The sequence below is a fragment of the Bos indicus genome, chromosome 7, assembly GCF_029378745.1.
Source record: "Bos indicus isolate NIAB-ARS_2022 breed Sahiwal x Tharparkar chromosome 7, NIAB-ARS_B.indTharparkar_mat_pri_1.0, whole genome shotgun sequence".
Taxonomy (NCBI): domain Eukaryota; kingdom Metazoa; phylum Chordata; class Mammalia; order Artiodactyla; family Bovidae; genus Bos; species Bos indicus.
Window position 1 is genome coordinate 45,781,571 of NC_091766.1, and position 25,930 is coordinate 45,807,500.

Here is a 25,930-nt window from a genome sequence, read left to right on the forward strand (position 1 = left end):
ATTTTCCAGGCAAGAGTACTGGAGTGGGGTGCCATTGCCTTCTCCGACCTAGCATGCTACAGCAGGGCAATTACTTTTCACTGCTAGCTGTCCTTTCTAATGAGATGAGGTGCTCAGAATAACACAGAAATTTCAAATGAGGCATTTGGTAGTGATTTTACATGGCTCTTCCAAGACAGACTGTCAGACATCCTTTGGGAGATTAGAGAGAGGGGCCACTCCTAGCTTTGCGCGGGGCCTTCTGATGTGGATAGAAGGCAAGGAGAGGCTGTCCTGGCCAAAGCCATTTTCACTGGCTTTGGGACAACAACCAAGACTGGTTCCTGAGTTCTGCCTGGAAGAATCCTTTGGGCCAGCCCTCTGCCTTCACTCTCCCTGCTAGGCAAGAGAGGAAGTTTCAGAGTTTAGTCGTACAGGATTTAGGCAAATCCTGGGGTTCATTCATTCATTCATTCACTCACTAGTTTCACAAACATGTCTTAAGTACCTGCTGTGTGCCAGGCACTGTGCCACAAATAGGCACAGTGATAAGCAGGACATATAGTCTCTGCCTCTCTCAGCTTGATTATTAGAGGAGATGGACATTAAACAAATAATTACACAGATAATTGTGTTCTGTAATTATGATAAGTGCTGGAGCTTTTCCTTAAGTAACGGAACTTCCCCTTGGTGCCTCTTAGGCTGAAATACACTGATATATAATACTTTACTCTCGAGAAAAGGAAGCAGAAACCAAGGTCCCAGGATGAAATGTCCAAACACTATTCATAAATCTCATGATCGTGTACAGGAATGCTGAGGATAGCAGAGTTGAGAGTTGTCTGTTGTCATCGTCTTCATCTGCTTTTGGAGATCATGTCAGACTTTAGACATGGCATGCTTTCTGGCATAGCTCATTTTTGGTTCTCCTTGGGAAGATAAGCTCAGAAAGATAGATAGACTTTTCAGTGCTTGTGGTCTCAGTCTTGGAAAGAGGAACTAGAAGGCGAGCCCCATGCCGTTTCCCCGAGTCTGGGCAGAGCAGGGTCTCTAGCTGTCTTCAGAGCTGTGTTGGCACCTCTCGCACTCACATTGGTTACCAGGTTAGAGTTTTAGACCTTTAAACATTCTTCATACTGTTTGAAGAAGCTACAATTAACGTCTCCCAAGCAGCTCAGCAGAACTTGGTTGCTAGGCTGCAGACCTTTAAAGACAATTTGTCAACTTCTGCCAAAAGAGAAAAATAGTAAACATTCACATTCTTAGAAAATTGCTTGTTTTCCAGCTTCCAACTTCCTTTCCATGGCAAGGCCTCCAGTTCATCAGTGTCCGTTTTATTATTTATTTAGTTTTCATAAATAATTCAGAGGCATTTTAGGAGACTGAGCCGTTTTTTGGAAGCCTAACCTTTGGCGATTCAAGACAGAAAGATGTTTAGGTTGCCCTGTTTGTGGACAGGTTTTGTATGAGTATTCAGGGGTTCCTTTGGAAGGGACAGAGTCCCCAGCTGTATCCTCGGGCAGCTACCCAGAAAGATGGTGGCAGATCCACGGGAGGCTCTTCAATCATTCAGCCTTAGTTAGCACCTAGCATGTGTCAGGCCCTGCGTGCACTGTTGCAGCCTGTAGCCTGGCCAGACCTCACTGAGCTTACCTTCTAGTGGGGAAGGCCTGGCAGGAAACCAAGGGATACCAGTAGAGGGGCTGTGGGAGTCCAGAGGAAGCCCAGAACCCAGCCTGGCATCAGGGAAGCCTTCCTAGAGCAGCTGTGGGCTGGAGTAACACCTAAGGGTGAAACAGACTGCCCCCACTTTGGCAGGGAGAAGTGTCCCAGTGGGGTCCTCCCCTGTGCCAAGTGTGAGACGTGCTCGGGAGGGAGACTGACTACTAATGCAGTCATGGCTCATCCTGAGGGCAGTAAGAAGACAGTGGAAAGCCGCTGGAGAACTTGGAACTTGCAGAGGTCACCATCTGATTTGCATATTCCAGCCTTTGGGGAAACCCCTTGATTTGGCTTTGGGTTAATGCAAGGGCACTGGCAGTGAGCCGGTGGCCAAGAGGGGCGAGGTTGCAGAGGAGTGCTGGATGGCTCCAGAGTTGTCTGTCTGGGATCCTTTGCCACTTCTAACATGTAGGACCTTGTGTAGGTTATTAAACTAACCTGAGTCCCAGGTTTCTCTAATGTAGAATAGGGATGATAACAGCATCCACCTCACAGAGTTGGAATAGGGACTAACAGTTAATTCAAGGACATCCATTGGATCGGTGCTGGGCATACTGTGTTCTTTTAAGTGTTGACTGGTACCTGTAAGATAGTGGTGCCGTTCCTGTGCTTCCATCAGTCCTCTGCCCAAAGGGGCCAGTGGCATCCAGTCATACCAGATGAAGCTTGCAACTCTCTTGGGACCAGACTCTTTTTCTCTCCTGAATCTCCTTACCTGAGTTGAGCATGTGATCCTTTCCTGCTCTTGAGTTCTCAGCACCAAGCCTGTTCCTAGGACAGAGCCACCTCTCCCTTGCTGGTGTGGCTTGGCACTCTGTCTGCACCTACAGACCAGGGCTGCCTCTTGCGCCATTCGGTCCACGTACTTGGGTTGTTTCAGCTCTGGATGTATCCATGAGGTGTTTCTCCAGTTCGTGGGGGTTCAAAAAGCACTGCCAAGGAGCCAGCTGGGGTCATCAGACTTATCAGGTAACTCCCCAGAGGGGCCCTTTTATTCACTCATCCATTTAATCATTCTCTCAGTTACTATTTATTGAGCACCTACTCTGTGCCAGTCCCCCTGCCAAGCCCTGAGAATGTTGCAGAGAACAGGACGGGTGTGGCAAGAGAGATGACAAGAAGCAAGGAACATGCATACACCAGTTAATTTTCAGGAGTATACGTACTCGGAAGTGAGACAGGACCATGGGCTGGAAAGTGGCTCTGTTGGGTGGCTGGCCACCCTGAGTTGCAGTGATCAGGGTGATCCCACGAGGCAGCATTTGAACTATAGCTCAGGAAAAGGGAAGAGCAGGAGATTTCAGACTCACCAGTGCCTTTTTGGAGGGGCACACAGTGACACTGGGCTCTGGAAGGGGCAAGATGACAGGCTTTCCCTGGCGGCTGGTTCCTCATGGCATTCAGAGTAACAGGGCATTAGGTGTTGTACCACGTAGGGCTTGCCAGCGTTGGGAGAACTTTGAGACAGTCACCAGTCTGCTGTGGGTCCAGTTTACCCCTGCCGGGTCCTGAATAGGGGGCCCCAGAGGGAATAACCTTGCCCCAGCCAGCGGAGTGGGGAGGGTGCTGAAGGACAGCACAGAAGCACCCACTACCTGAGTTTATGTTCTTATATCAGTTGTCTTGCTACTTGCTAATAAGATATGCAAATTATCCGGGTTGTGAAATCTTTGCCACATTTCATCTTCTGTGTAATTAGCATTTAATCGTAATCTCATTTTAATTTTTTCACACTGACACCCTAATTAAATGTTAGGGTGTTAGTCTTAACAATTAAATTATATTGGCAAATAGAGTCTTCAAGAAACTTGACCTTTTGCAAGCAAGGGCCCTCTCTGGCTAGAAGCAGACGTTAATTAGATTTCTGCAAGACCCTGCCTTGAGCCCCTTGGCGCCCCCTTTCAGTTGTCTCCTAGATTGAAGTGAGACAGATGACCAGCAGTTGGGGCTTCCTGCAGGCAGAGGTTACCACTGACTGGCCACCACCCCTGGAAGGCTGGTGGATGCTGAGTCTTCCAGGGAGGGACGTGGGCTTGGAGTTGGGTCTGAGACCTGGAGGACTCCCTGTAGTGGTTTCTCTTCTCTCTGTGATATGAACTCTCCTTTAACTTGTGATGTTCACTGGGAAAGTTGGTACCAAAGCAAGTCACATAGTGTCTAGGGCTGCCACCAAGTCCTACAGCAGCCCTTTGTGGGGCCCAGGTGAGGACAAGCAGCTGGGACAGATGAGGCACTGCCAGTGCTCCTGCGGCTGGGCTTGGAGGTTGCTTTGGGGTTGGGGGGGCCACAGATAGGACGTTGGGAAAAGAAGTTTCCCCCTGAGCGAGCAAGTGCTCACAAGGAAACCAAAGCACGAGGGTGTGTCCACTCATGGCCTGGCCCCGAGGGCTTTGGAAGGGCTTGATGGAGAAGGAATTCCATGCGTTTCTCCTTCCCCATGATAGAGCATGGCCCAGCGGAGCGCCCACTGAACAGGGCATATGGTGCCGTTGTTCCTGGGGACCGTGAGGCCCTGCCCCACGGGCGGCTGCCCTCTAGGCGCTCCCAGAGCTGGCCTCTCCCTCAGCCATTTGCCTGAGGCCCTGGCGTGTAGTTGCCTGGATTCTTTTACACTTGTGACTGTGGTTACAACAACAAACATAATTTTGAATCTTCAACAGAAATTCCCTAAACAGACACTTCATGGCAGTATTGCATTCACACAAGCCTTTCTGCCAGCTGATTTTTTTCCTCAGTGTTTTTGCCTTTCCCACATGTCTTTCCTTTTCCCTCTAAGGTCCACTCCTATCCATCACTCAGACTCTTTCCTTGAGCAGATCAGAGCATGTAAATTCAATTCAACATTTATTGGAGATTGGTATGCAAAGTGCTCTGCTGGTTCAGAGAAGATGGGTTATTGTACTTACTGCTTTTGTGTCGTATTCTTTTTTTTGAGAGAGTGGGCTTTCAGCATTTGCCTTTTCCTGCCCTGGCCTGTGAAGCAGATGACCTGGAGATGATCTGAAACCATTCTCTCTCCACCTTGTCTCCCCACAGGTTTTCCGGACAGACTTGATCACAGCCATGAAGATCCCAGACTCATACCAGCTCAGCCCAGATGACTACTATATCTTGGCAGACCCATGGCGACAAGAATGGGAGAAAGGTGTGCAGGTGCCCGCCGGGGCAGAGGCCATTCCAGAGCCTGTGGTGAGGTGAGCCGGGCAGCCCAGGCCAGGGGGCCATAGGAAGGGGAGGCTAGGACGGGCCAAGCGATTCCTTTCTAGTCTGTCTCTATTCTTAGCTTCTTTTGTTCTTAAAAAAACATTGCAGTGTTCCAGAAATACTGCAGTTTTACCTCTGAGGCCAAGGTTTTGAGCTTGGGCTCAGCTCTGGAGCCAGACAGCCTGGGTTCAAATTGCCTCTCAAGTTCAGTGGGACCTTGGGCAGGGAATGTAATCTCCCTGGGCATCAGTTTCCTCGTCTATAAAATGGGAATGATAACAACAGCACCTGCCTTATGCGGTGGTCGATGATGTAGAGAAATGATGCGTGGAAGGCCCCGTGACCTGGCCCACACGAACACGCAGTGAAAACTGGCCGACAGTAGCTTGATGTTGTTCCAAACTGGGTCCCGCCAGAAGATCTTCTTGGGGATATCTCCAGACCTCTAACTAATCCTTAAAATAGGGACAAACCATGCTCTTGGCTTCTTAAAACCTTTTTGAGGAGTTCTTGGGAGCAAGAAATCCAGTGTCTGGCACACACCAGATATCCACAAAATGGTTGCTATGATCATATTCTGAGGAGGGCCTGCTGCCTCCTAGGATCAGGATTGGATCAGGGCTGAGTCCTCTCTGGGCTCGGGAGCCTTGTGGTCTTGTAGGTCAGAGAGACTCCTGTGCTCATGTAAGGAGGTGGCCTCGTGGCCATGGGCCTTGCTTCCAGTGACAGAATTCAGCCAAGTGCTTCTTCCTGCGCCCTGGGAAACCCTCCAAGTCGTGTCTTGGGCTATAGGGGCTGCTGCCCCGGCCTCCCTTCCCCCCACACACCAGCCTGCCTGGGCTGGGCAGATTTGTGTTAATTGACAGTCCATTCCCAGCCTTGACAGCCCCGGGGCTCTCGCTTAGGTCCATTTTGCCAGGACCTAGGGCAAAGATTTCAGCTGTCACCTCCCTTGACATCGGCACTGATGCTTCCCTGGCAGCCACACCTATGATGGGCTCACAGACACCCAGTGCCTGCCTGGTGCCAGGCCTGTGCTGGGCATGGGATTACAGAGGTGAAGCACACACTAAGCCTCACTTGGTGCCCAGTGAGGATTGGGTATTGGGCAGTGCTTATTGTTCTGGGCTCACAAGGGCTCTTATCTTTGGCCCTCTGAGAATCAGTGATGCTCCAGGCCTCTCTAGATGAGAGTATATGTGGAGTTTGGAGAAAGACTTTATTCTGCATGTCCTCTGCCCAGGGCCAAAAACGTGGGTCAGTCTCCCAGCCAGCTTCACCCTGTCCGCTCTACAGACCAAAGAACTATAACTGACCTCTTTGAACCTGTTTCCTTCTCCATAAAATTGATCTAATAACAGTATATGCCTGATAGTGTAGTGGTGAGGATGAGTTGAGAATTCACATGCCAAGGGCCCAGGGTAACAAGGCAGAGGGGTAGGCCACCAGCTGGGCGGAGAAGGGCGAGTCCTGATTAGGCTTAGCCCAGCGGTTTGTCCTCTGTCCTCCATGTCAACGTCAGGTGGTTCCGGAAACATCTGCTGGCCTGGGTAATTAATTGTAGATGCCGCCACACAAGTAACTTGGCTTCAGTCGGTGTCTTATCTGTTGAAATCACGACGGAAGCATGTGTTCAGACAGCTCTGGCCCTACTAGGTACATTCCCCACATATACGCAGGGCTAGGCTGACAAGAGCCAGGCACTCCTGGCCAATCCCTGCTCTTTGGAGAGCATAAGACTGGAAGGGCAGGGATGCTCCCACGGAGATATCTCTGGGCCCCATCTCTCCCTTTCTTCTTGCAGCCTGGCACCTCCACCTGCTGGGCCACCTTTCCCTGCACAGCTCTCACCTGGAAGCCAACACAGCAGGCACTGTGGTCAGAATGGTTACAGGAGCTCTGTTGCTGAGAACTTGCTGTGCTGAGCCTTAAGTTCATCTTCTCATCTAATTATCATATCAGCTCTCTAAAAGTCACACTGCTGTCCCCATTTTATAGAGGAGGAAGTTGGGAAATTCTGGGGAATTCCCTGCATGACCGCCAGGGCCTTGTGGGCTGGGCCAGGAAGTCACAGGCCGCAGAAACAGGCCCTGGGCTGCCTCTGTGTGGCCCAGAGAGAGCCTCGTGCCCCAGTCACCCTGGCTTGCTGACTCTGCCCTCCCCCACTGCCTCCCTAGTCCCCTCCATCCCTCTCTTCTTACCCAGTCCTCCCTGGCCCTTGAGCAGGTCTACCTGCCTCATGGTCCTAAACTTCTCTGGATAATGAGAACCTTTCACTGTCAGATCATGACCTGAAGGAGGGCCTGCACTGTTCTTCGGGGTGGCCAAAAGAGACAGCCCAGGGCAAAACCAGCCTCTGTTTTCTATCTGGTCTTCTGGAGTGAGAGCCTCCCACAACCCCACCTCCCACCCGCCCCTACCTCCTCCCCCAGATCCCAGCCCAGCCACCCATCTCCTCCCCGCTGACCTCGGTTCTACTGGCTGCAGCCAAGACTGAGGCCTTGACTGAGGGTGACGTCAAACCACCCTTGTTAGGAGAGCTTCCTCCATAGTCAGAGCCAGAAGAGGCCAGACAGGTGAAGATGAGCACCCCAGGAAGCACAGGAAATGCCTCTTCTGTTGACAGCCCATTAACCCCAGCTTCCCGGAGAAAGGAATGTGATCTTGGCCCCAAGAGGTCTGGCCAGGTATATCCTGAGCACACAGTGTGGGTAGTTACGCCATTAGGTGGCGGGCTCTCAGGCTATCCCAAACCCCAGCTGAGCATATGCCGGGGACACAAACAAAGCAGGGTCGTGGCAAAATTACAGTGTTTTTGAAAGAATGTGTTAATTTAAATAAGAGCCTCCCAAGGAAAGGCAGAACTTTATAGGACTCAGAGTCCTGCAAAGCAAATACTATTGCTTCTAGTTGAAGTGGTCTAGGGGTTGGGGGTGGGCATCAGGTCATTATTGTTGCCTAGGACCTTCCTTAATCTGAGCATCTTGTGTGGCAGAAGGTGACTGTAAGCCCCCTCCCTTGTATCCTTGCCTCCCTCAGTCTCCTCTGGGCCTCCCTCCTGCCTGGAGGCCATTCTGCACTCCCGCCCTTCATCCTACCTGCCCCCTTGCCAACACCTGGGGCTCTTCCTGAAGCCCCAGTGCCCTCCCCATATCTGTGCCATGTCTCTGCCTTCCCCTCCCCAGTCTGCGCTGAGTCACAGCCCCTGGCAGCCCTGCCTTCGACCCCAGGAGGCCTCTCGGGCAAGTAAGGGGCCTCGCAGCCCTGGCAGGGCCGGCCAGATGGAGGCCAGGCTCCACAGAAATAACCATGGCAACTGGTAGGGGGTGGGAAGAGCTGGCATTCTGAACTGGCACTAGGAACTGAGGGGCAGCACACAGCTGAGCCAAGAGAGGAAGCTGTGCCCTCCCAAGGCAGCAGACCCTCATATTCCATTTCAGAAGGAGCAAAGTGATATCCAGAGGTCTTAAAATACACACTCACTCGAGTATAGCACTTACTACATGCCACGCACAGTTCTAAGAGCTCCACACGTGTTCATCCATTTAATCCTCATGCCCACTGTGGAAGCTAGGTGCTGTTATCATTGGGTCATTTTCTGGGGCGCAAAGGAGCTAAGTGGCTTACCCAGAGTCACACATTAAGTGGCAGAGCTGGGCTTGGAGACCTTGCCCTGTAGCCAGGACCCTTGCAAGCTGCCTCCAAGGCAGAGCCATGGCCTGAGAGAGGGCTGACTTGAAATGTGACTCTGGGGCTGTAGCAGGTGCGTCCTCTTCACCCCAGAGGAGCCCTGGCCTCAGGTCCCCTGAGACTACTGGTGGAGGAGGGGCTGGGGCTTCTGGGGGCCTTTCCCCAGCTTTGAAAGGGTATGAGGAAGGACCTGGGGGCCAGCTGGCCCTATCCAACTTGTGCCAAAGTGACTGGCACTGGGCATTGCCCAGGACGGCAAAGGGAATGGCCTCCTACAGCCTCTGCAGGGTGGGCAGACGGGAGGAGGGACAGGAAGGAGGCAGGCTCTGCTTGGCATCAAAGTCTCACACGTCACTTTCCTGCTAGACCCTCATCCTGGCTGGCCAACTCCCTGGAGGTGGCCCTCAGATCAGCAAGAGTAGCAGGCTGAGGGCACCCTCCCCACATATCTTCTCTTGAATTCCTAGGATTCTTCCGCCATTGGAAGGCCCCCCTACCCAGGTTTCCCCTAGTGGCTCTGAACTTGGTGAGGGCTCCCAGCCTGATTGGCCAGGGGGCAGCCGCTATGACTTGGACGAGATTGACGCCTACTGGCTGGAACTTATCAACTCGGAGCTCAAGGAGATGGGTAGGTGACCTGCCAGGTGAGAATGGGACGGGGGCAGGCCACACAGGGTTCTCTTCTAAACCATCCTCACTCTCAGAATGGCAGTGGCCACTGCTGGGCTTTGGCACTGCACAGATCTGGGGGAAAGTCCCTGCTATGTTACTGATTACTGTGGTTCAGTTTCTGTAGTTGTCAGATGGAGGCAGTAATAGCATGTCTTTTACAGGGTTTGGGGGAGTATTATATGACTGAGCGTGTACCCACACAGTAAGTCTGACCGTTACATGAAGAGTGAGTGAGCACCTAGAAGTCCAGTGTGACACATGGGGCTGGGGTCAGCTGGTATGGGCCTTCTGGCTGAAGGCCCACCATGTCCCAGGAAAGGCCAGCTCTGCTGGATTCAGCCACCTTCTCAGGTGCCCCCCATACACACAGCTCAGGCAGTGGGTTCCCCATGGTGGTGGCTGCATCCCAGACACAGACACCCCCATAGCATCTGTGTGTACACAAGTGTGTGTGTGTGGTCACAAGCAGGGTCTGAAGTCATAGCACCATACCAGGCCTCCGGGCCTTTGCATGGTCCAACCCAGTCGGTTTTCAGACGATGAAACTGGGGGCCCGAGACAGTAAACTCAGTGTGCAGGTAGAAATGCTCCTTAAACTGCCCCGAGAGGCTGGGCTCCGACCCCCGCCCTGCTATCCTCACAGAGAAGCCGGAGCTGGACGAACTGACGCTCGAGCGTGTGCTGGAGGAGCTGGAGACGCTGTGCCACCAGAACATGGCGCGGGCCATCGAGACGCAGGAGGGGCTGGGCATTGAGTACGACGAGGATGTCGTCTGTGACGTGTGCCGCTCTCCCGAGGGCGAAGATGGCAATGAGATGGTCTTCTGCGACAAATGCAACGTCTGCGTGCACCAGGTGGGCAGCCCCCACGGCCACTGCCGTGTGATGCTGGCAGGCGCCTGCCTGACCGCTCACCCTGGCTGTGGGGGCGTAGCAGCGCTGTGGGCACAGGCCCCTAAGGAGGGCAAGTGGGGAGAAGGGAAGGGCACGAGTGCCCATGGTGCCAGGGTGTAGCCCCCTCAGCCAGACTTGAGTAATGCCTATTGGATGGTCTTCCTGTCCTTTGCCGCCAGCCTCCCTCAGACTCTGCCCACGGACCGTCCTACCCCGTCCTCCTCTGCTCCTCAACTTACAACGAGGCAGCACAGTGTAGTGATGGAGAGCACAGCCTGGAGCCAGGCCACCTGGTTTCAAATCATGGCTCTGCCCTTTGCAAGCTGTGTGATCTGGGGTCGGTTTCTTGACCTCTCTGAGCTGCTGTTTCCTCAAGTATAAATAAAAGTAAGTTGTTTTGAGGATTAAGTTCCTTACTCTGAGTCATTTGCTTAGAACCGTACAGTAAGGGCTGTTTGTATTTGTTAACATTATTAGTATTATGAGCCAGGTACGGCCTGACTAGGCTACCCTGTTGATCTTGAGCCCCAAGGCTGTAGGTCTGGGACATCTCTGGGCCTAGTTCATGGAAGATGTAGAAGAACTGACTAGAACTCAGTGGACCCACTCTAGCCCTGACTTTAAGGCCTTCCCTCACCCACTTTTGCTGGAATAGTGCCCGGGGAGCTCAGATGGGCTTCTTGGTGGCAGGTGGGTAGGTGGTACACCACTTTCCGCATTCACCCTGTTCACATCCCTTACACCCAGCAGCTCTTAGGTCCATAATCCCTAGGCATGACCAGAAGGATCCCTGACCACAGATCCCTGTGAAAAAAGACAAAAGTTCTGGCCCTTGTCTGAGGGCAGCATACATACCCAAATTTGTATTCAGTTTAAGGGAGTTCATGGATGCCCCTGAAATCCATCCCTGATTAAAAACCTCTGCTGAAGTGACTGTCCTCCCAGCAGAGGGCAGAGCTGAGCCCTTTCACAGAGGACTGTGAAACGGTGAAATTTCAGTGCACAGTGCCTGCACACAGCTTCCTTGGAGCCTCTGCATTACAGTCCCTCAGGAGGTCTTTGGTGGGGCTGAGTAGCAGTGTCACTCTGTAGCTCCCAGTATGGGCTGGGGCTAGGACTGTTTGCAGCTGAATGCGCATTGCAGACGCACCTTGGCCATTGCCTCTGACCTGTGTCCTCCCTGCTCTCTCCCCAGGCATGCTATGGGATCCTCAAGGTGCCCACGGGCAGCTGGCTGTGCCGGACATGTGCTCTGGGTGTCCAGCCGAAGTGCCTGCTCTGCCCGAAGCGAGGAGGAGCCTTGAAGCCCACTAGAAGTGGGACCAAGTGGGTGCACGTCAGCTGTGCCCTGTGGATTCCTGAGGTGGGCAGAGGTGGGGGTGGGGTGGCCCTGGGGCCCAGCCATGGGGAAGTGGGTCTGAACAGAGCTCAGAGCCCAGATGGCAGAGCACTGGGAAAAGAAGGTGATGAGCTACATGAAATGGTAGATCTCAGATGTCCAGCCTGGGAAGAATTCAGGCAGCAGCCCACAGGGAACTTTACCCTTGGACTTAGGCAGAACTTGGTAGTGGTTTACATGGGAAAATGGGATTTTGAGCCACTGGGGATCCAGATGGAAGGTGTGCGAGCTGGACAGAAGTCAGGCAGCTGATTCTAGGGGAGAGCAGGTTGTGGGTTTACCCAGATCTAGACAGTGGTCCCAAGCAAAGTCAAGCACTTGTTTAAAAGTGAGCCAAATGACCCAAAAGGAAATCAGATGGGGAGCCTAGTTAAAACTGGGTAGTAAGACTGTGGCTGGGATGGAGGGGAGGGGCCGTGGGTGACGGGCTGGGCCCACAGTGAGTTAGCAGAGGCCTTGGGCTCCCATCTTATTTGATGTGTGAAATGCTGACATTCGCTGACGTTTCAGCCCTTCCCCTGCTGTGTGCCCTGAGCCAGAATGAGGCCCCCCTCCAATGCTGCCTGTGCCCGGAAGCAAGCCAGGTGGCCTGGTCAGCAGGTGGCCCCTCCCTTTCCTGGGCTTTCAGTCTGAAAGTCCTTGCTGGGTCCCACCTCGCAGGTTTCTGTGATCTTAGTGGTTATGTCAGCAGCAGTCACTTACTCCCACATCAGCATCTTGAAGGTCGGGACGACCTCTGAGTATACCCTGGCCGAGGCACAGCAGAGACACAGAGAAGCAATCAGGACCTACCTATGGGGTTCTTTGGTTCAGGATCTCTGGACAGGGACCCTTTTCCTATCCTCAGGCATGGGCGCTGCCTCTGGGGCTGAGGGGTGGGCTGTGCCCAGGAGATGGGAGTGGTTATAGGCCTGTCCCCCTGGGAGGGGCTGAACAAAGGCACATCCCCCTTGGCCAGGAAAGCCCTGGAAGTCCCCAAGAAGAGATTCTGCTGTGGGGACCTATAGATGCACCCAGAAACATAAGTAAAATGAGTACCAGTTCTAATAACTCTGAAGATGGTGTTAACAAAGGCCTGAGGTACAAAAGAGAAGGGGACCTTGCACACATACTCACCTGCACATGGAAGCATCTCTGTCTTGAGACCCACACGGTCACGGGCACTCATATACTCAGTCAGCTACACACACACTGATGTATGCGCTCCCAGTCACTGTTTAAGCCTAGCCACCGGCGAGCACACACCAACGCTTGTTCAGTGGTCCACTTGGGACATGAGATAGGACTTGGGACTCTCCCACTGCCCTGTCTGCCCACCCTCTGGTTTCAGCAGACAGTCCTCTCTTTGGGTAAGCCCTGGAGGCCGGCTAAGGCTGAGAGGCCTGACGCAGCTCCCTGTGTCCTGCCCAGGTCAGCATCGGGTGCCCCGAGAAGATGGAGCCCATCACCAAGATCTCGCATATCCCAGCCAGCCGCTGGGCTCTGTCCTGCAGCCTCTGCAAGGAGTGCACGGGCACGTGCATCCAGGTACACGGCCCCCCCCCCACCGCGCTGCCGCCTGGGAGCTCACTCAGGAGCCTGCCACAGCTACGCCACGGGGCGTGTCCGGGACAGCCTGTACAGCAAGCCACTGCTGCCACCCTCCGCCTGCCCCACAGGGCTGCAGGCACAGCCACTGTCGGGCCTGCGATGGGGACCGCAGTCAGCTCCCCATCTGCTGGACCTTCCTCCATCCATAGTATCACTGGGCATGGGGTAAAGGCCTGGGCAGCCAGGCTCACCACCCCATTATAGTACCAGGGACTCTGGCTTTCCCAACAGCAAGTTTCTTTGGGCTTCATAAGGACGTTGACCTTACATCCAGTATCAGCTGGACATGTGAGAGGAGTAGGAATTAAACTTTACTTTCAGCTAAGCTGACTGGCTCTCCCTACACAGGGCAGGGCTGTGCTAGTTTGTTAACAGTAACCGCTCCCAAGTTCTAGGGTGCCTCAGTATGACCCAGAGGACTTGTTAAAACACAGACTGCTGTTCCTACCCCCCAGAGGTTCTGAATCTCTAGATCAGAGGTGGGGCTGAGAATTTGCCCATTTCTAGCAAGTTCTTGTGTGATGCTGATGCTCCTGGACTATAGGCTGGGAGGTGGAAGGGTCAGCCTGCCTTTCTCTCATGTCTCCAGAAACAGTGGTCACTGCAAATACTGGACGTGCCTCTACCGTTTGTAAGATTCTCAGAATGGCTTTTGAGTGCGGCATAAAGGGCCCCACTAATATTTCGGTGGGTTGTCTCTGAAACACTTGTCAGCTGCCCACAGCCATCATCTCAGGCAACTAAGGCCGTGAGTTGGCCATACTTGCCTGGACAAGAGAGGAAGGAAAGGGCCCAACTCCAGCCCCGCTTCCCAGAGGACAAAGGAGGGGCACAACTCCCCATCTTAGAGACCGCTTCAGGAGTAGAGGAGGCAGGGACCCATCAACAGCCTCTCTCTCTTGATGTCTCAGATTCCAAAGTCATTTGTCCACACGGAAATGCAGCTCATCCCCAGAGAGGCTGTCAGTCACCTAACTTGATTTCCCTAGGGGTTATGATGCTATACCCCATTTCCTTTTCAGCTCCCCAAAAGCTCCCCTGCCCTCTTCCATGGCTCCCCCCGACACCCCGCAGGATGTTGGCAGCCATTTTGTTTAGGGTCTCACCAGCATGCTGCTTTGCCAGTGCCACCCTGAGGGATGCCCCCCATCCTTCTTGCCTCCCACCGGGGCCCCCTTCATATCTCATGCTGCCCTTTGTCTCCCTCCAGTGTTCCATGCCTTCCTGCGTCACGGCATTCCATGTCACATGCGCCTTTGACCACAGCCTGGAAATGAGGACTATCTTAGCAGACAACGATGAGGTCAAGTTCAAGTCGTTCTGCCAGGAGCACAGTGATGGGGGCCCACGGGGTGAAGCTCCGTCCGAGCCTGTGGAGCCCAGCCCAGCTAGCGAGGACCTGGAAAAGGTGACCCTTCGCAAGCAGCGCCTGCAACAGCTGGAGGAAGACTTCTATGAGCTGGTAGAGCCAGCCGAGGTGGCTGAGCGCCTGGACCTGGCCGAGGCACTGGTCGACTTCATCTACCAGTACTGGAAGCTGAAGAGGAAAGCCAACTCCAACCAGCCGCTGCTGACGCCCAAGACAGACGAGGTGGACAACCTGGCCCAGCAGGAGCAGGACGTACTCTACCGCCGACTGAAGCTCTTCACGCACCTGCGGCAGGACCTGGAGAGAGTGAGTCCCCCTGCCGCTTCCCGCCCACCCGCCTGCCTGGTGGGTGTCCCAGCAGGCCTTTCCGCCCCTCCCTCGCTGCCCTGGAGCAGCTGTGGCTTACCAGCTTTTGAACTGTGAGTTCTGGCCAAGGCGGTGAGGGCCTCCGGATCTTGGACAGGTTGGGATAACAGAGTTTGCAGAACAGGGGAGGATCCAGCTCTGGGCTCTTTTAAGTCCCTCTTGTCCCAACCCTTTTGCAGGTCTGATCAAAGGTGGGGGCCTGCCATGACTGTGAGGCTGGGAGACTCCAGAGCTGGGGGAGGATCTAGGCATCTGACCCCTAGCTGTCTCTGTGGGCCCGGCCTGGTCCCAACACAGGAGCTTTGCTTAGAGTCAGGCCGGGGAGGCATGGGGCATCACAAGAGAGTTAAATCAGTATAATCAGCATGTGCTGCCAAAGCAGGGAAGACAGCTGTGAGTGCAGCTCCTGGGGTGCTGGACTGAGGGAGCCATGTGAGCAGAGGCCCAGGGCCTGAGGCTGGGCTCGAAACCAGCAACAGCCTGTGGGGCTGGGTGTTTCTGGACCACGGTGTTTGTGGAAGTTGCAGAAAGACTTTAAGCAGACACTCTTCAGCTGTGGCTGCAGATTCCAAACACTCACCCTGGAGGTGGCATCATGGGGCCCAGATGGAGTGAGTGGGTTGGCCGGAACCCCTCAGCTGTGCACCGGGTGGCAGGCAATCTTGCCTTGGTCCAGGCACACAGCTTTGGGGACCGAGTGAGACAAGGCAGGTGTGCAGACTTCATGATTTTAGGTCGGGCTGTGGAGATCCGGGGCCAGTGAGAGTTGCTTTCTTAGAGCACAGAGGCCCCCCCCCCCGCAAAGCCTCTAATCCCTCCTCCTCCTCCCAGAGGACAGGTGAGAAGGTCCTGCCTTCTGTGTTGTGTGCCCTCAAACTTGGCTTTTTTGACACCCCTCCCCAACTCCTCCAGCTAAAGCTCCTCCAGATAGAGTCCCAACCCTGAGTTGGAGGCAACCTGAGCATAAAGCAGGGTGTTTCAGGTCCCTGATCGAGTCCTCCGAACCCCAGGTGCTGTTCTGGCCTCTCCTCTCCTCTCTGGGACATTCATTTCTAGGGTTCTGGGGCATGAGGGGTCATGTCAGGGTGTCCTCTATGGACACACACACACACACACACACACGCCTACCATCTCCCAGACCAAATTAGGAAGCAGCAGGGGTGGAAGCATTCTGGGGGCTTTGTGTGACTTAAGGCAGCTACTTTGCGTATGTCTCAGTTGGCAAGGCTGTAAAATGGTTAGAGCTACTCAGCATCTGCTGAGTACTGGGGTAAGGGGCAATGAGGTGGAGGCTCTGAAACTGGACCCAGCTTCTCTACCTTCCTTCACCCCCATATGCATCTGCCCTGAGGCCTGGTCAAATGGAAATGGCCCTTTTGGCCTGGGAGGAAGGAAGCTTATTGCCTGGAAGCCAGCCTGCAACCAGAAGGTAGGGGGCAGGGAGATGATCACCTGTCCACAGTGTCAACGGGGACAGAAAGCAAGGCCACCTACATTGCGGTCACCACTTCCTGGGCAGCCCAGCCTCCTGCCCCATGTGGCAGGGCCCTCAGGGACAGATCCTTCTGAGACCAAAGCTGCTTCCACACTTGTCCTCAGGCCACCCCCAGGGTCTGCAGTACACAGACCCTGCTTTTAGCCCTCCTGTTTCCAAACGACACATCATGTCTGACCTCCCTGATCTCTGCTGCTCAACACATGTCTGATCCTGGCTGGGCTGCGTGGGGTGGTCAGGGGACAGGCCCACCTATTGAACCATCATCCTGGAGAAGGAGCTGAGAAGTTTGTGATGCCATTCCTGATGAGCAGTGGGGCTATAGAGAGCCTTGGAGGAATATGTGTTTTCTAGAGTTGAGCTGAATTTGGACCTGAAGAGGGGAGGGGCTCGTCAGAGAGTTGTTGGCTTATTGTCTGTTCTGTACTCTTCCTGGGCAAAAGTACTCCCTCCTCAGTCCCCCAGCCTCTCGAGCCCATTGTCAGCTGGTGCAGGTGAGGCCAGGGGCTGAGGGTGTCACCGGCTAGGATGCTGAGGCAGTTGTGGGATCCCCACCTCACAGACCTCTCTGGCTGGGGCACAGAGCCCTCCCAGGTCAGGTGTGAGTCAGTCCACGCTGCTCCCAGGAGGAGGAGGCAGGGCCAGCCTTGCAGTCTGTTCAGCTTCTGAGGGCTTGGGAGGGCCCCTGCTTCTCCAGCAGCCTCCAAGCCAGGCTGAAGGGCAGCAGCTGAGTACACAGCCCTGGCAGGCTGAGGAGAGGAAGTTAGGCAGCCATGAGCTCCATTGACCCCCCACTCCGATCCAGCCTCAGAACCTTTCACGGCCACGCATTGGTGACTTGAGTGAGTGAAGCAGGCCGAGAACTGTGCCACGGCGGAGGCTTTCTGCAAAGACCCATGACTGTCGGTGGCCTGTCCAGCAGGCTCCGTCTCTGACCATGGCCCCGTGCCAACAGTCAAGAGGATCCAGCCTGTCACTGGGCACCAGGCCAGCTTGGGCTGGGTCCATCGGGGATTCGGGGGAGGAGTTGAGACTGAGGCTGTGGATAGCCTGGATTTGCATCCAGTTCCAGCACTGCCCAGCTCTGTGCCTTCTGAGTTTCACTTTCTGCTTCTCCAAGTTTCAGTTTCCTTGTCTGTGAAATGGAAATAAGAGTCTAGCTGATCTTGAATCATGGGAAATTTGGCAGGGACAGGGCTTAGCACACCACCCTCCCTTGTCAGTGGTGATTATTGTTGCTGTTCTGACTCTTAGCTGATGGGCTGCTCGGAGGGAGGGCTCCAGGGAGGACTGAAAGGGCAGGCCCAGGGCTATGGGCCAGGAATCCTGGGTCCTCCTCAACTGATTTGCCTCCCAAGGCCAGGCAAGACTTTTGCTGAGAGAAGCCACCAGCATGAAATCCCATTTTATGCTTAGCCTAGACGATATGCTTTCCTCAAATTTCAGCCTTAGGCCTTGGCCCTGGCAGGCAACACAGGAAGGCCTGGCTACCGCATCCTCTCAGAGTTGTTCACAGCTGACAGAAAAAAAAAAATTGCAGTACTGATGAGCAGCGATCAACCTGACAAACACTGGCTGGTGTCCCCTAGCAACCGGGCTGGCAGTGTGGGCTGCACGGGGCCTCACTTACTGTTTGTGGCTCTGGACCTGATTACCAGGAGTTTATTAAAGGTTTTACCTGGCCTGAGAAGAGTCGAGAGGGCAGGAGCGGCTCTCAGACAGTGGCCCCAGAGGATAGACGTCCCCCCGGCTTCCACGTCCGTAGCTCTCCCCCAGAGACTTGGCCCTGCCTCCCCCATGCTCCACGTTTTCCTTGTCGGTTGTCACACACCATTACTATCTTCAGCGCCTGAGCTGTGTCTCTTTGACCTCCTACTAAAGCCGAGTGGGCAGCTGTAGCCTCCAGCCTCTAGCTTCTCAACCCCATGGCTTGCAACTCTGGGACTTTTCCACCCCGTTACCCCCTCCACCCACTCAAGCCCTCTCACCCGCTCCACCTGCTTCCGATCAGTAGCCCCAGATCTCCAAGCCCCCTGTTCTCCCTGCTCAGTTCCTTCTCCACTGTCCCCTGCTTCCTCACTCCTGTCCTGTGGTAGTAGCTCACTGCCAGTCCCTTTGCCTGTGCAAAGGGCACATGCTGGGCAGAGCCTCACCCAGTAGGAGCCACTCTGCCAACCAGCAGAGATCTTATAGCAGTGAGTGGGTGAGCACCCCAAGGTGCCTGCCAGCCAGCCTTGATAAAAGCATTAGCTAGCAGCATTCTGGGCTCTCCTTCTACCACCTGTTCCCACCCTTGCCCCCACTCCCTCAGGACGCCCCCTTCTCTTAGCAGACCTCATCCTCTGTTCCTCAGACCAGAACCCTTGCCCACTAGTGCCCTCTGGACCCATTCTCTGCCCTTTGCTCTCATGTCCTCCCCTTCCTGCCCCTCACCGGGATCTCTTTCCAGCCCACACCCCACAGCACAGGAGTGTCTATTTTTTCTTCATCCCCCTCTGTCTCCAGGATTGCACCAGTGCTTGAATCCATTTTACTTTCTCCCATTTTCAAAAGCAAGTCTTCCCTCCCCCACATCCCTCTAATCATCGGTTTCTCTACCCTCGTCCCTGTCTTTCCTTTTCTGTCATCCCTCACTGTTCTTATCTCTTTGCTTCTCACTCTTGGAGCTTCCTTGAAACAGTTTACTTCCAATATATTGTATTTTTAATACCTCATTTCTGTGTACCATAGTGGCAGGCCAGACCCCTGCCACTACCATATTCTAAAACCTTCCACCAGGGCTGCCAGCAGCCTCCGTCTCTCCCACTTCTCCACCCTTATCCTCCAGCCTCCTCAGCAGTGGTCGCCACAGTTAAACATGCCCTTGGTCTTGAGATACTTTTCCTGTGGATGCTCTGACCAGACTCCCCATCCCTGATAATCCAGTCCTGCTGCTCCCTCTCTGAGTGTCCCTTGGTCCCTGCGGTCATTCACTGCACTAGGCTTTTCCTCTCATTGCGCCTCTGCTCCACAGCTTTACTCCCCATCAGGAGGCTGGCTCCGTCTCACACCTGCCTCCCAGGCTCCAAGAGCTCATGCCCAGTGTGCTCTGCTCCTCCTGTAACCTCCCTAGGCTCCATGAATGCCCCTACACTGGTCCATTCTAGCTTAAGGTAACTGGCTGAGAGTCCTCCCTGCCTCCTGCCCTCCTTAGCGCACGTCCAGGCTGTCTCTGCCAAATTTGCTGTTATCAAAACAACTTTATCAAGGGAATTCCCTGGTGGTCCAGCAGTTAGGACTCTGCACTTCCACTGCAGAGGGCACAGGTTTGATCCCTGGTTGGGGAGCTAAGATTGCATGGTGTGGCCAAGGAAACAAAAAAAACCTTTATCAAAACATAAAACCTGCTTTTATTACTGATCCCTGCTCTAGTTTTGCAGGACTCTTATGCTCACTTTTATGCTGTTTGGTGTTTGTTTTATCATTTTCTTTAAAAATTGGAGTGTAGTTGCTTTATACTACTGTGTCAGTTTCTGCAGTACAGCAGAGTGAATCAGCCATGCATATATCTGTTACCCCTCTTTTTGGGATTTCCTTCCCATTTAGGTCATAACAGCACCAAGCAGAGTTCTCTGTGCCATGCAGTAGTTTCTCACTGTTTGCTTTGTGCATACTAGTAGATTTAGGTCAATCCCAATCTCCCAGCTCATTGCACTCTCCCAGCTTTTGCCTTTGGTGTCCATACGTTTGCTCTCTACGTCTGTGTCTCTATTTCTGCTTTGCACATAAGAACATCTCTACCATTTTTCTAGATTCCACATATATGCTTTAATGTGCAATATTTGTTTTTCTTTTTCTGATGTACTGCACTCTGTGTGACAGTCTTTAGGTCCATCCACGTCTTTGCAAATGACACAGTTTTGTTCCTTTTTATGGTTGAGTAGTATTCCATTGTGTATATGCACCACATCTTCTTTATCCATTCTTCTGTTGATGGACATTTAGGTTGTTGCCATATCCTGGCCATTGTAAACAGTGCTGCATTGAATATTGGGGTGCATGTGTCTTTTGAATTATGGTTTCCTCTGGGTATGCCCGGGAGTGGGATTGTTGGATCATATGGTAGTTCCATTTTTAGTTTTCTAAGAAACCTCCATACTTTTCTCCATAGTGGCTACACCAGTTTACATTCCCACCAACAGTGCAAGAGGGTTCCCTTTTCTCCACACCCTCTCCAGCATTTATTGTTTGTAGATTTTTTGATCATGGCCATTCTGACTGGTGTAAAGTAATATCTCACTGTAGTTTTGACTTGTATTTCTCTAATAATTCGTGATGATGAGTATCTTTTCATGTGTTTGTTGGCCATCTGTATGTCTTCTTTGGAGAAATGTCTGTTTAGTTCTTCTGCCCACTTTTTGATTGGGTTGTTTTTTTTTTGTTTTATATTTATAATCAGAAAAAAGCAATGTAAGGAATCTAATAGCCTGGGTTGGCTTCTAAGATGGTTGCAGTACTTTTCCCCAAAAGCCGTCATGGAAGAGGAATTTTATAGCATTCAGTTACATGTAGCTATGTTACCAAGAGTCTTAGGAAAAATTAGAGGAGTTGATGATTCCATAGTGAACTGGGAGTAAGGGGTAGCAATCTGTTTGGATTCTCACAGAATCTTCTATAGCAGAAGTCTCCAGACATTACTGATTGTGTAGTGTATGTACCCTTATCACGAAAAAAATTGAGCATTTACCTCCAATATATTGTATTTTTAATATCTGATTCATATCTACCATGCTATATTGTAAAGCATACATAATCAAAATTTCTAATAGGGCCAAAAAAACCCCACTAGAATATTATCTTCCTATATGTGCTGAGCTGTCAAACTCAGTACCCATGCAGCTCACTTTGGAGCTTGGCAATAGTTCTCAGATGCTGTGGTGCTGTGTAAAATATGTATTTGAGGGCTCCACCCCTAGAGAATTTGATACTCCCCCAAGCCTGGGAATCTGTGCTTTTAACCAGCCACCCCAGGGATTTGGGGGTTAATCTTCACCAGGAATTCATTCCAGCCTGCCTTAAGAAACCTTGCTCTAATGTTTCTAAAAGTAAAAAAAAGAAAGAAAACTACATCTGTATTTAAATAGGAAGTAGTCCTGATCTGGTTTTAGGCTAGATATATTGACTAGTTTGTTTTCAGGCCCCCAGAGTAGCCATGCATCCACACAGCCGCCTTTAGCCCCACTGTCCCTATGCGTGCTCAGCCACATGACTGCTGGGAAGGAAAGAGACCAGAATATGAGGAGAATGAGATTGAGTTGCTTAGATGTGATGGACAGGGAAGCCTCCTGGAGGTGACCCTGGAGCCAAGCCCTGAAGGATGAGGTCCTGCCTGTCTTCCCCTTTCTCCGGGGAGCCTTCTCACCACCCCCAAGTCTGGATCAGGGTTGCCTGGTCCTGTCAGTACTTGGTAAGCAGCTCTCTGCCCTGCTGAGCAGCAAGCCCTCAGAAGAAGGGGACTCTGGTGGGACCTCTCGCAGCTGAGCCCAGGGACCAGCACAAGCCTGTGCCTAGAGATGTGTAGGAGGAGGCTGGCTGGAGGGACGTCCTAGGGAGTCCAGGATTTGTGAAGAAGTCAGATGGTGCCAGTGTGCTGGAGCAAGGGCTCACAGGCTGGGCCAGGTGGCTGCCCCTTGGGGAGGTGCTGACCACAGGAGAGCCTGGTATTCAGTCTAGGCTGCGGTGCATAGTGGTGCTGAGAACCCACGCAGAGCCTGTCCTGTGGAGGCCTGCTAGCCTGGCGCAGGTGTTCTGGGCTCTCTTTCACAGCTAGGCTCAGGGAGCAGGGGAGGAGGTCTGTGCCAACAGGGAGGTCTGATCATGGCTACTCCAGGGTGGGAGAAGTCATGGTCACAACAAGAGGCAGGGGCTCTAGAACCCTCAGGTCATGTCCAGGCAGCTTAAGGCTATGAATACCGAACTCAGCCTTGAACACAGAACCCAGCAGGAGGTAGAACCTGGTGGCACCCAGGATTCCGATGGCCAGATGTCCCTTTTGCTGGAGACTGTGACCCGATCTGAAGACAGTGCCAGAGCAAGTGGTGTCCTGATGGGGAAGAGGCCTGGACTTGGTCCCAGAGAGATGATGTACACTGAGAACAGCCAATGAGGGATGGCACACGGGGTCAAGGTACCAGGTGGACAGGAAGCAACATTCTTCAGGTGCTTCCAGGCCAGCTGCAGAGTTGGCCCTGTCCCATGGGCTAAGCAAGATGGTGTCCCAGGCCCCAAGAGGCTCTTCCTAGCTGGCCTAAGGTAGTCTGAGAGGCCCTGCCCTTCCCCCAAAGGAGTTCTGTCTCTGGCAGAGTGAACGTGGCCGAGTGCACATGGGGCCTTGAGCAGAGCAGCTGTGGACCTGGCTCAGGGCCAGTGCAACAAGTGGACAGGGGTCAGCTGCAGGCTGGGCTCCAGTGCATCAGGGACTGCCTCTCTACTCAGAGCTCTTCTGCTGGAGCTCTCTCATGTACCGGTCATTTGTGTCTCAGGACAGGAGGTGGTTTTTGCCCGGGTGCTGGTGGCTGAAGAGTTTCATTGATGTGTAAGAAGCCTTGGACAGGAGGCTGAAGGATGGACTTGGTGACCTTGTCAGGCCGTGACTAGCCTTGGGGGATTTACATACAAGGGAGAGCAGTCATGTTGGAAGGGCCTTGGGCAATGGCATGACTCAGCCAGGAAGTGCAGGCCTAGGGAAGGAAGGCAGAACTGCCAGCCTGACCTCTGCAAATGTACTCCCTGCCCACACTGGCTTCACTGCGGGCCCTGGGGCCAAGACTGTGCTTGGCCCTGTATTTTAGATCAGAGAATTGCAGCTCAGGACTGAGAATGCATTCGGGGCCTGGTTATTGATTCCCAGATATCCTGGGCAGGTTAGGCAGAGTGGCCCCCCAGCGTTGGGAGGTTGAGGTGGTTGCCCATGAGTAAGGTGGAAAATCTCTCTTGTGTTTCCTCAGGTTAGAAATCTGTGCTACATGGTGACAAGGCGCGAGAGAACGAAACATGCCATCTGCAAGCTCCAGGAGCAGATATTCCACCTGCAGATGAAACTTATCGAACAGGATCTGTGTCGAGGTAGGCGCTTCCCCTGCCTGCCGCTGGCCACCTCTCGTGAGCACACCCTTGAGGGGGCTGGGTTCCAGGGAGCTATGTGTCCTCAGAGCCTGATGGGGCATGTGTACGGGGTCAGGGGCCACTGACCCCACCCTTACCCTCTGCACCCAGTTAGTGGACCAAGGCAGGGGCCTCCCAGGGTCCTGGGTGTGTGTTGGCAGGCAAGGAGCAAAGATGTGATGTGGGCATCAGGCCTACCCTCAGGGAGCTTTCTGGTTCACGGGGCTCTCAGGCAGTGCGGGGCCCATTGTGGTCCAGGAGTGAGTTGCATGTAAACAGGTGCAACCAGAAGTCTCCGTGGCTCTGTTTTGGCTCCAGGGCAGGAAGGGACCAAGCTGGCAAGCTTCCCTGAACCCCTGTGTGCCTGTGTGTTGATTCTGAAGAAGGCAATTGCCCAGGGGTGGAGGAGGAACTATGTGTTCCTTCTCTCTGACCCCAGCTGACAGGATTGAGGCCCTGTGCCAATAGGTTTTTTTCCTTCTTTCTTAGGCTTTTACCATCACATGCATTTAACAGATCTGGAAATCAAAGGTTAAAGAAGCTCTGAGAGTGATCTGTCTTGTTAGTTGTGGATGTTGCCAGACAACAGGGTCCTTTGTGGAGTGTGAACATGTTCAGGAGGGCAGTGCTTAGTGCAGAAGATGGTGCTCTGATGTTGAATTCCATGCAGTAAAAACAGGTGGATGGAGAGATTGTTAAGCCAGAGGCTGCCACTGCAGGTAGAGCCTGTGGGTTGGGCTAGGCCTGGAGCAGAGAAAGGAGAGTGGCTGGGCCACCACCAGAGTCAACAACTGAGGACCTTCTACTGCCCCATCCCTGCCCCAGAAACCAGCATTGCCCGATACAGATGCTGCATCACGACCGTTTAGAGGTCAGGGCTCATCGTGCACTCCCAGGACTAGGGCAGCTTAGATAGGAGGCCCCCAGACCTTCCCAGGCTCCCTCTTGTTTGTCATTTCCTTGATTGAGGGTAGACAGAATACTGGGCTCTGTGCTGGGCACAGGGGTACCCTGCCGTGGACTGAACGGACAGGCTTCCTTTCCTCACAGAGTTCACTATCTGGAGAGACAAAAGAAGGTGGTGTCTGGGGGGCTGCCAGGGGTGCCAGTGCAGGGACAGAGCTATCAGGGATGGCTTCCTGGTGGTGGTGACGCTGGAACATCTCAGGCTTCCTGGGGCTCACACGGGCCTTACATCCCACTGCAGGAAGGCAATGGAGAGTGGCGAGGCATGCAGTGCCCTTAGGCACAGGATTCCAGAAACATGGTCAGGAGCTCGGAGGGTCTGCATTCTCTCATTGAGTCTGGAGACATTTAGGCAATGGCACCCCACTCCAGTACTCTTTCCTGGAAAATCCCATGGACGGAGGAGCCTGGTAGGCTGCAGTCCATGGGGTCGCTAAGAGTCGGACTCGACTGAGCGACTTCACTTTTACTTTTCACTTTCATGCATTGGAGAAGGAAATGGCAACCCACTCCAGTGTTCTTGCCTGGAGAATCCCAGGGACGGGGGAGCCTGGTGGGCTGCCATCTATGGGGTCACACAGAGTCCGACACAACTGAAGTGACTTAGCAGCAGCAGCAGCAGACCTGAGCAGCAGCAACAGGCCACCTTTTGGTCAGGGCAAGGAATTTGGAGAGAAGACTGGTTTGCCTCTGCCCGAAGCCGATGCCCTCAGTGTTTTGATGCTTCTTCCATAGGGTGGGACATGGGCTGCAAGTATATTGCTGAGGTCTGTCTGGCCAGGAGCCTAGAGAAGGCTTCCCAGTGGTGGTGATACTTAGGCTGTGAACAGAACCAGGGGAGGGACAAGGAAACCATATATTTGGGGACCTGGAGGTGAGCTTGTCTTGTTAGAGGAACTGGAAGGACCCTGGCATAGCTGCAGCCAGGGCAGGAAGAAAACGTCTGAAGTGACACTAAGGGCTTGGAGGGTCAGCTGTGTAAGGTCTGTGCCCTTGGGAGGAGCTCAGGCCACAACGAGTGTGGTGGGGGACTTGGAAGCCTCCCTCCAAGTATGTAGGTGCTGTCCCATGTGATAGGTGAGAAGACTGAGGCCTGGCCCGAGGTTACACCTAGAATGAACAGCAGAGCTGGGCAGAATCCTGGAGTTGGGCCCATGCTCCTCCACCTTCTCTTGAACGCTTACTCAGGAAGCCCTCCAGCCTCTGGCTGAGAAGCTAGGAGGAGACTCCTGGCAGCTCCCTACCACAGCATGTCCCTCCCCTGCTCTGTTTTGTTCTGTGACTCCGCAGACCTATGTGGTCCTGGACTAGAAGGGTGTGAGGGCCAGGTGTGTACCCTGAGTCTCCCATCAACTGTCTAACCTCCAGAGCAGACAGAGAGCAAGGCAGGGGGCTGACCCCTGTGTCAGGAGGGGAACCCAAGGCTGTTGACCCCTCAGTG

The 25,930-nt window shown here is 53.4% G+C and overlaps 1 protein-coding gene across 7 annotated transcripts in view; it reads left to right on the forward strand.

The window, feature by feature from the left end:
• Window positions 1-25,930, forward strand: part of JADE2 (jade family PHD finger 2) — a 51,197-nt gene that overhangs the window by 18,782 nt on the left and 6,485 nt on the right. For all 7 annotated transcript variants that reach the window (XM_019964932.2, XM_019964929.2, XM_019964928.2 and 4 more), the window contains exons 4-10: window positions 4,738-4,895; window positions 9,063-9,223; window positions 9,911-10,122; window positions 11,357-11,524; window positions 12,971-13,087; window positions 14,361-14,825; window positions 23,367-23,484. In XM_019964932.2, coding sequence (XP_019820491.1) covers window positions 4,738-4,895; window positions 9,063-9,223; window positions 9,911-10,122; window positions 11,357-11,524; window positions 12,971-13,087; window positions 14,361-14,825; window positions 23,367-23,484 — 1,399 coding nt within the window. The remainder of the gene's footprint in view (window positions 1-4,737; window positions 4,896-9,062; window positions 9,224-9,910; window positions 10,123-11,356; window positions 11,525-12,970; window positions 13,088-14,360; window positions 14,826-23,366; window positions 23,485-25,930) is intronic.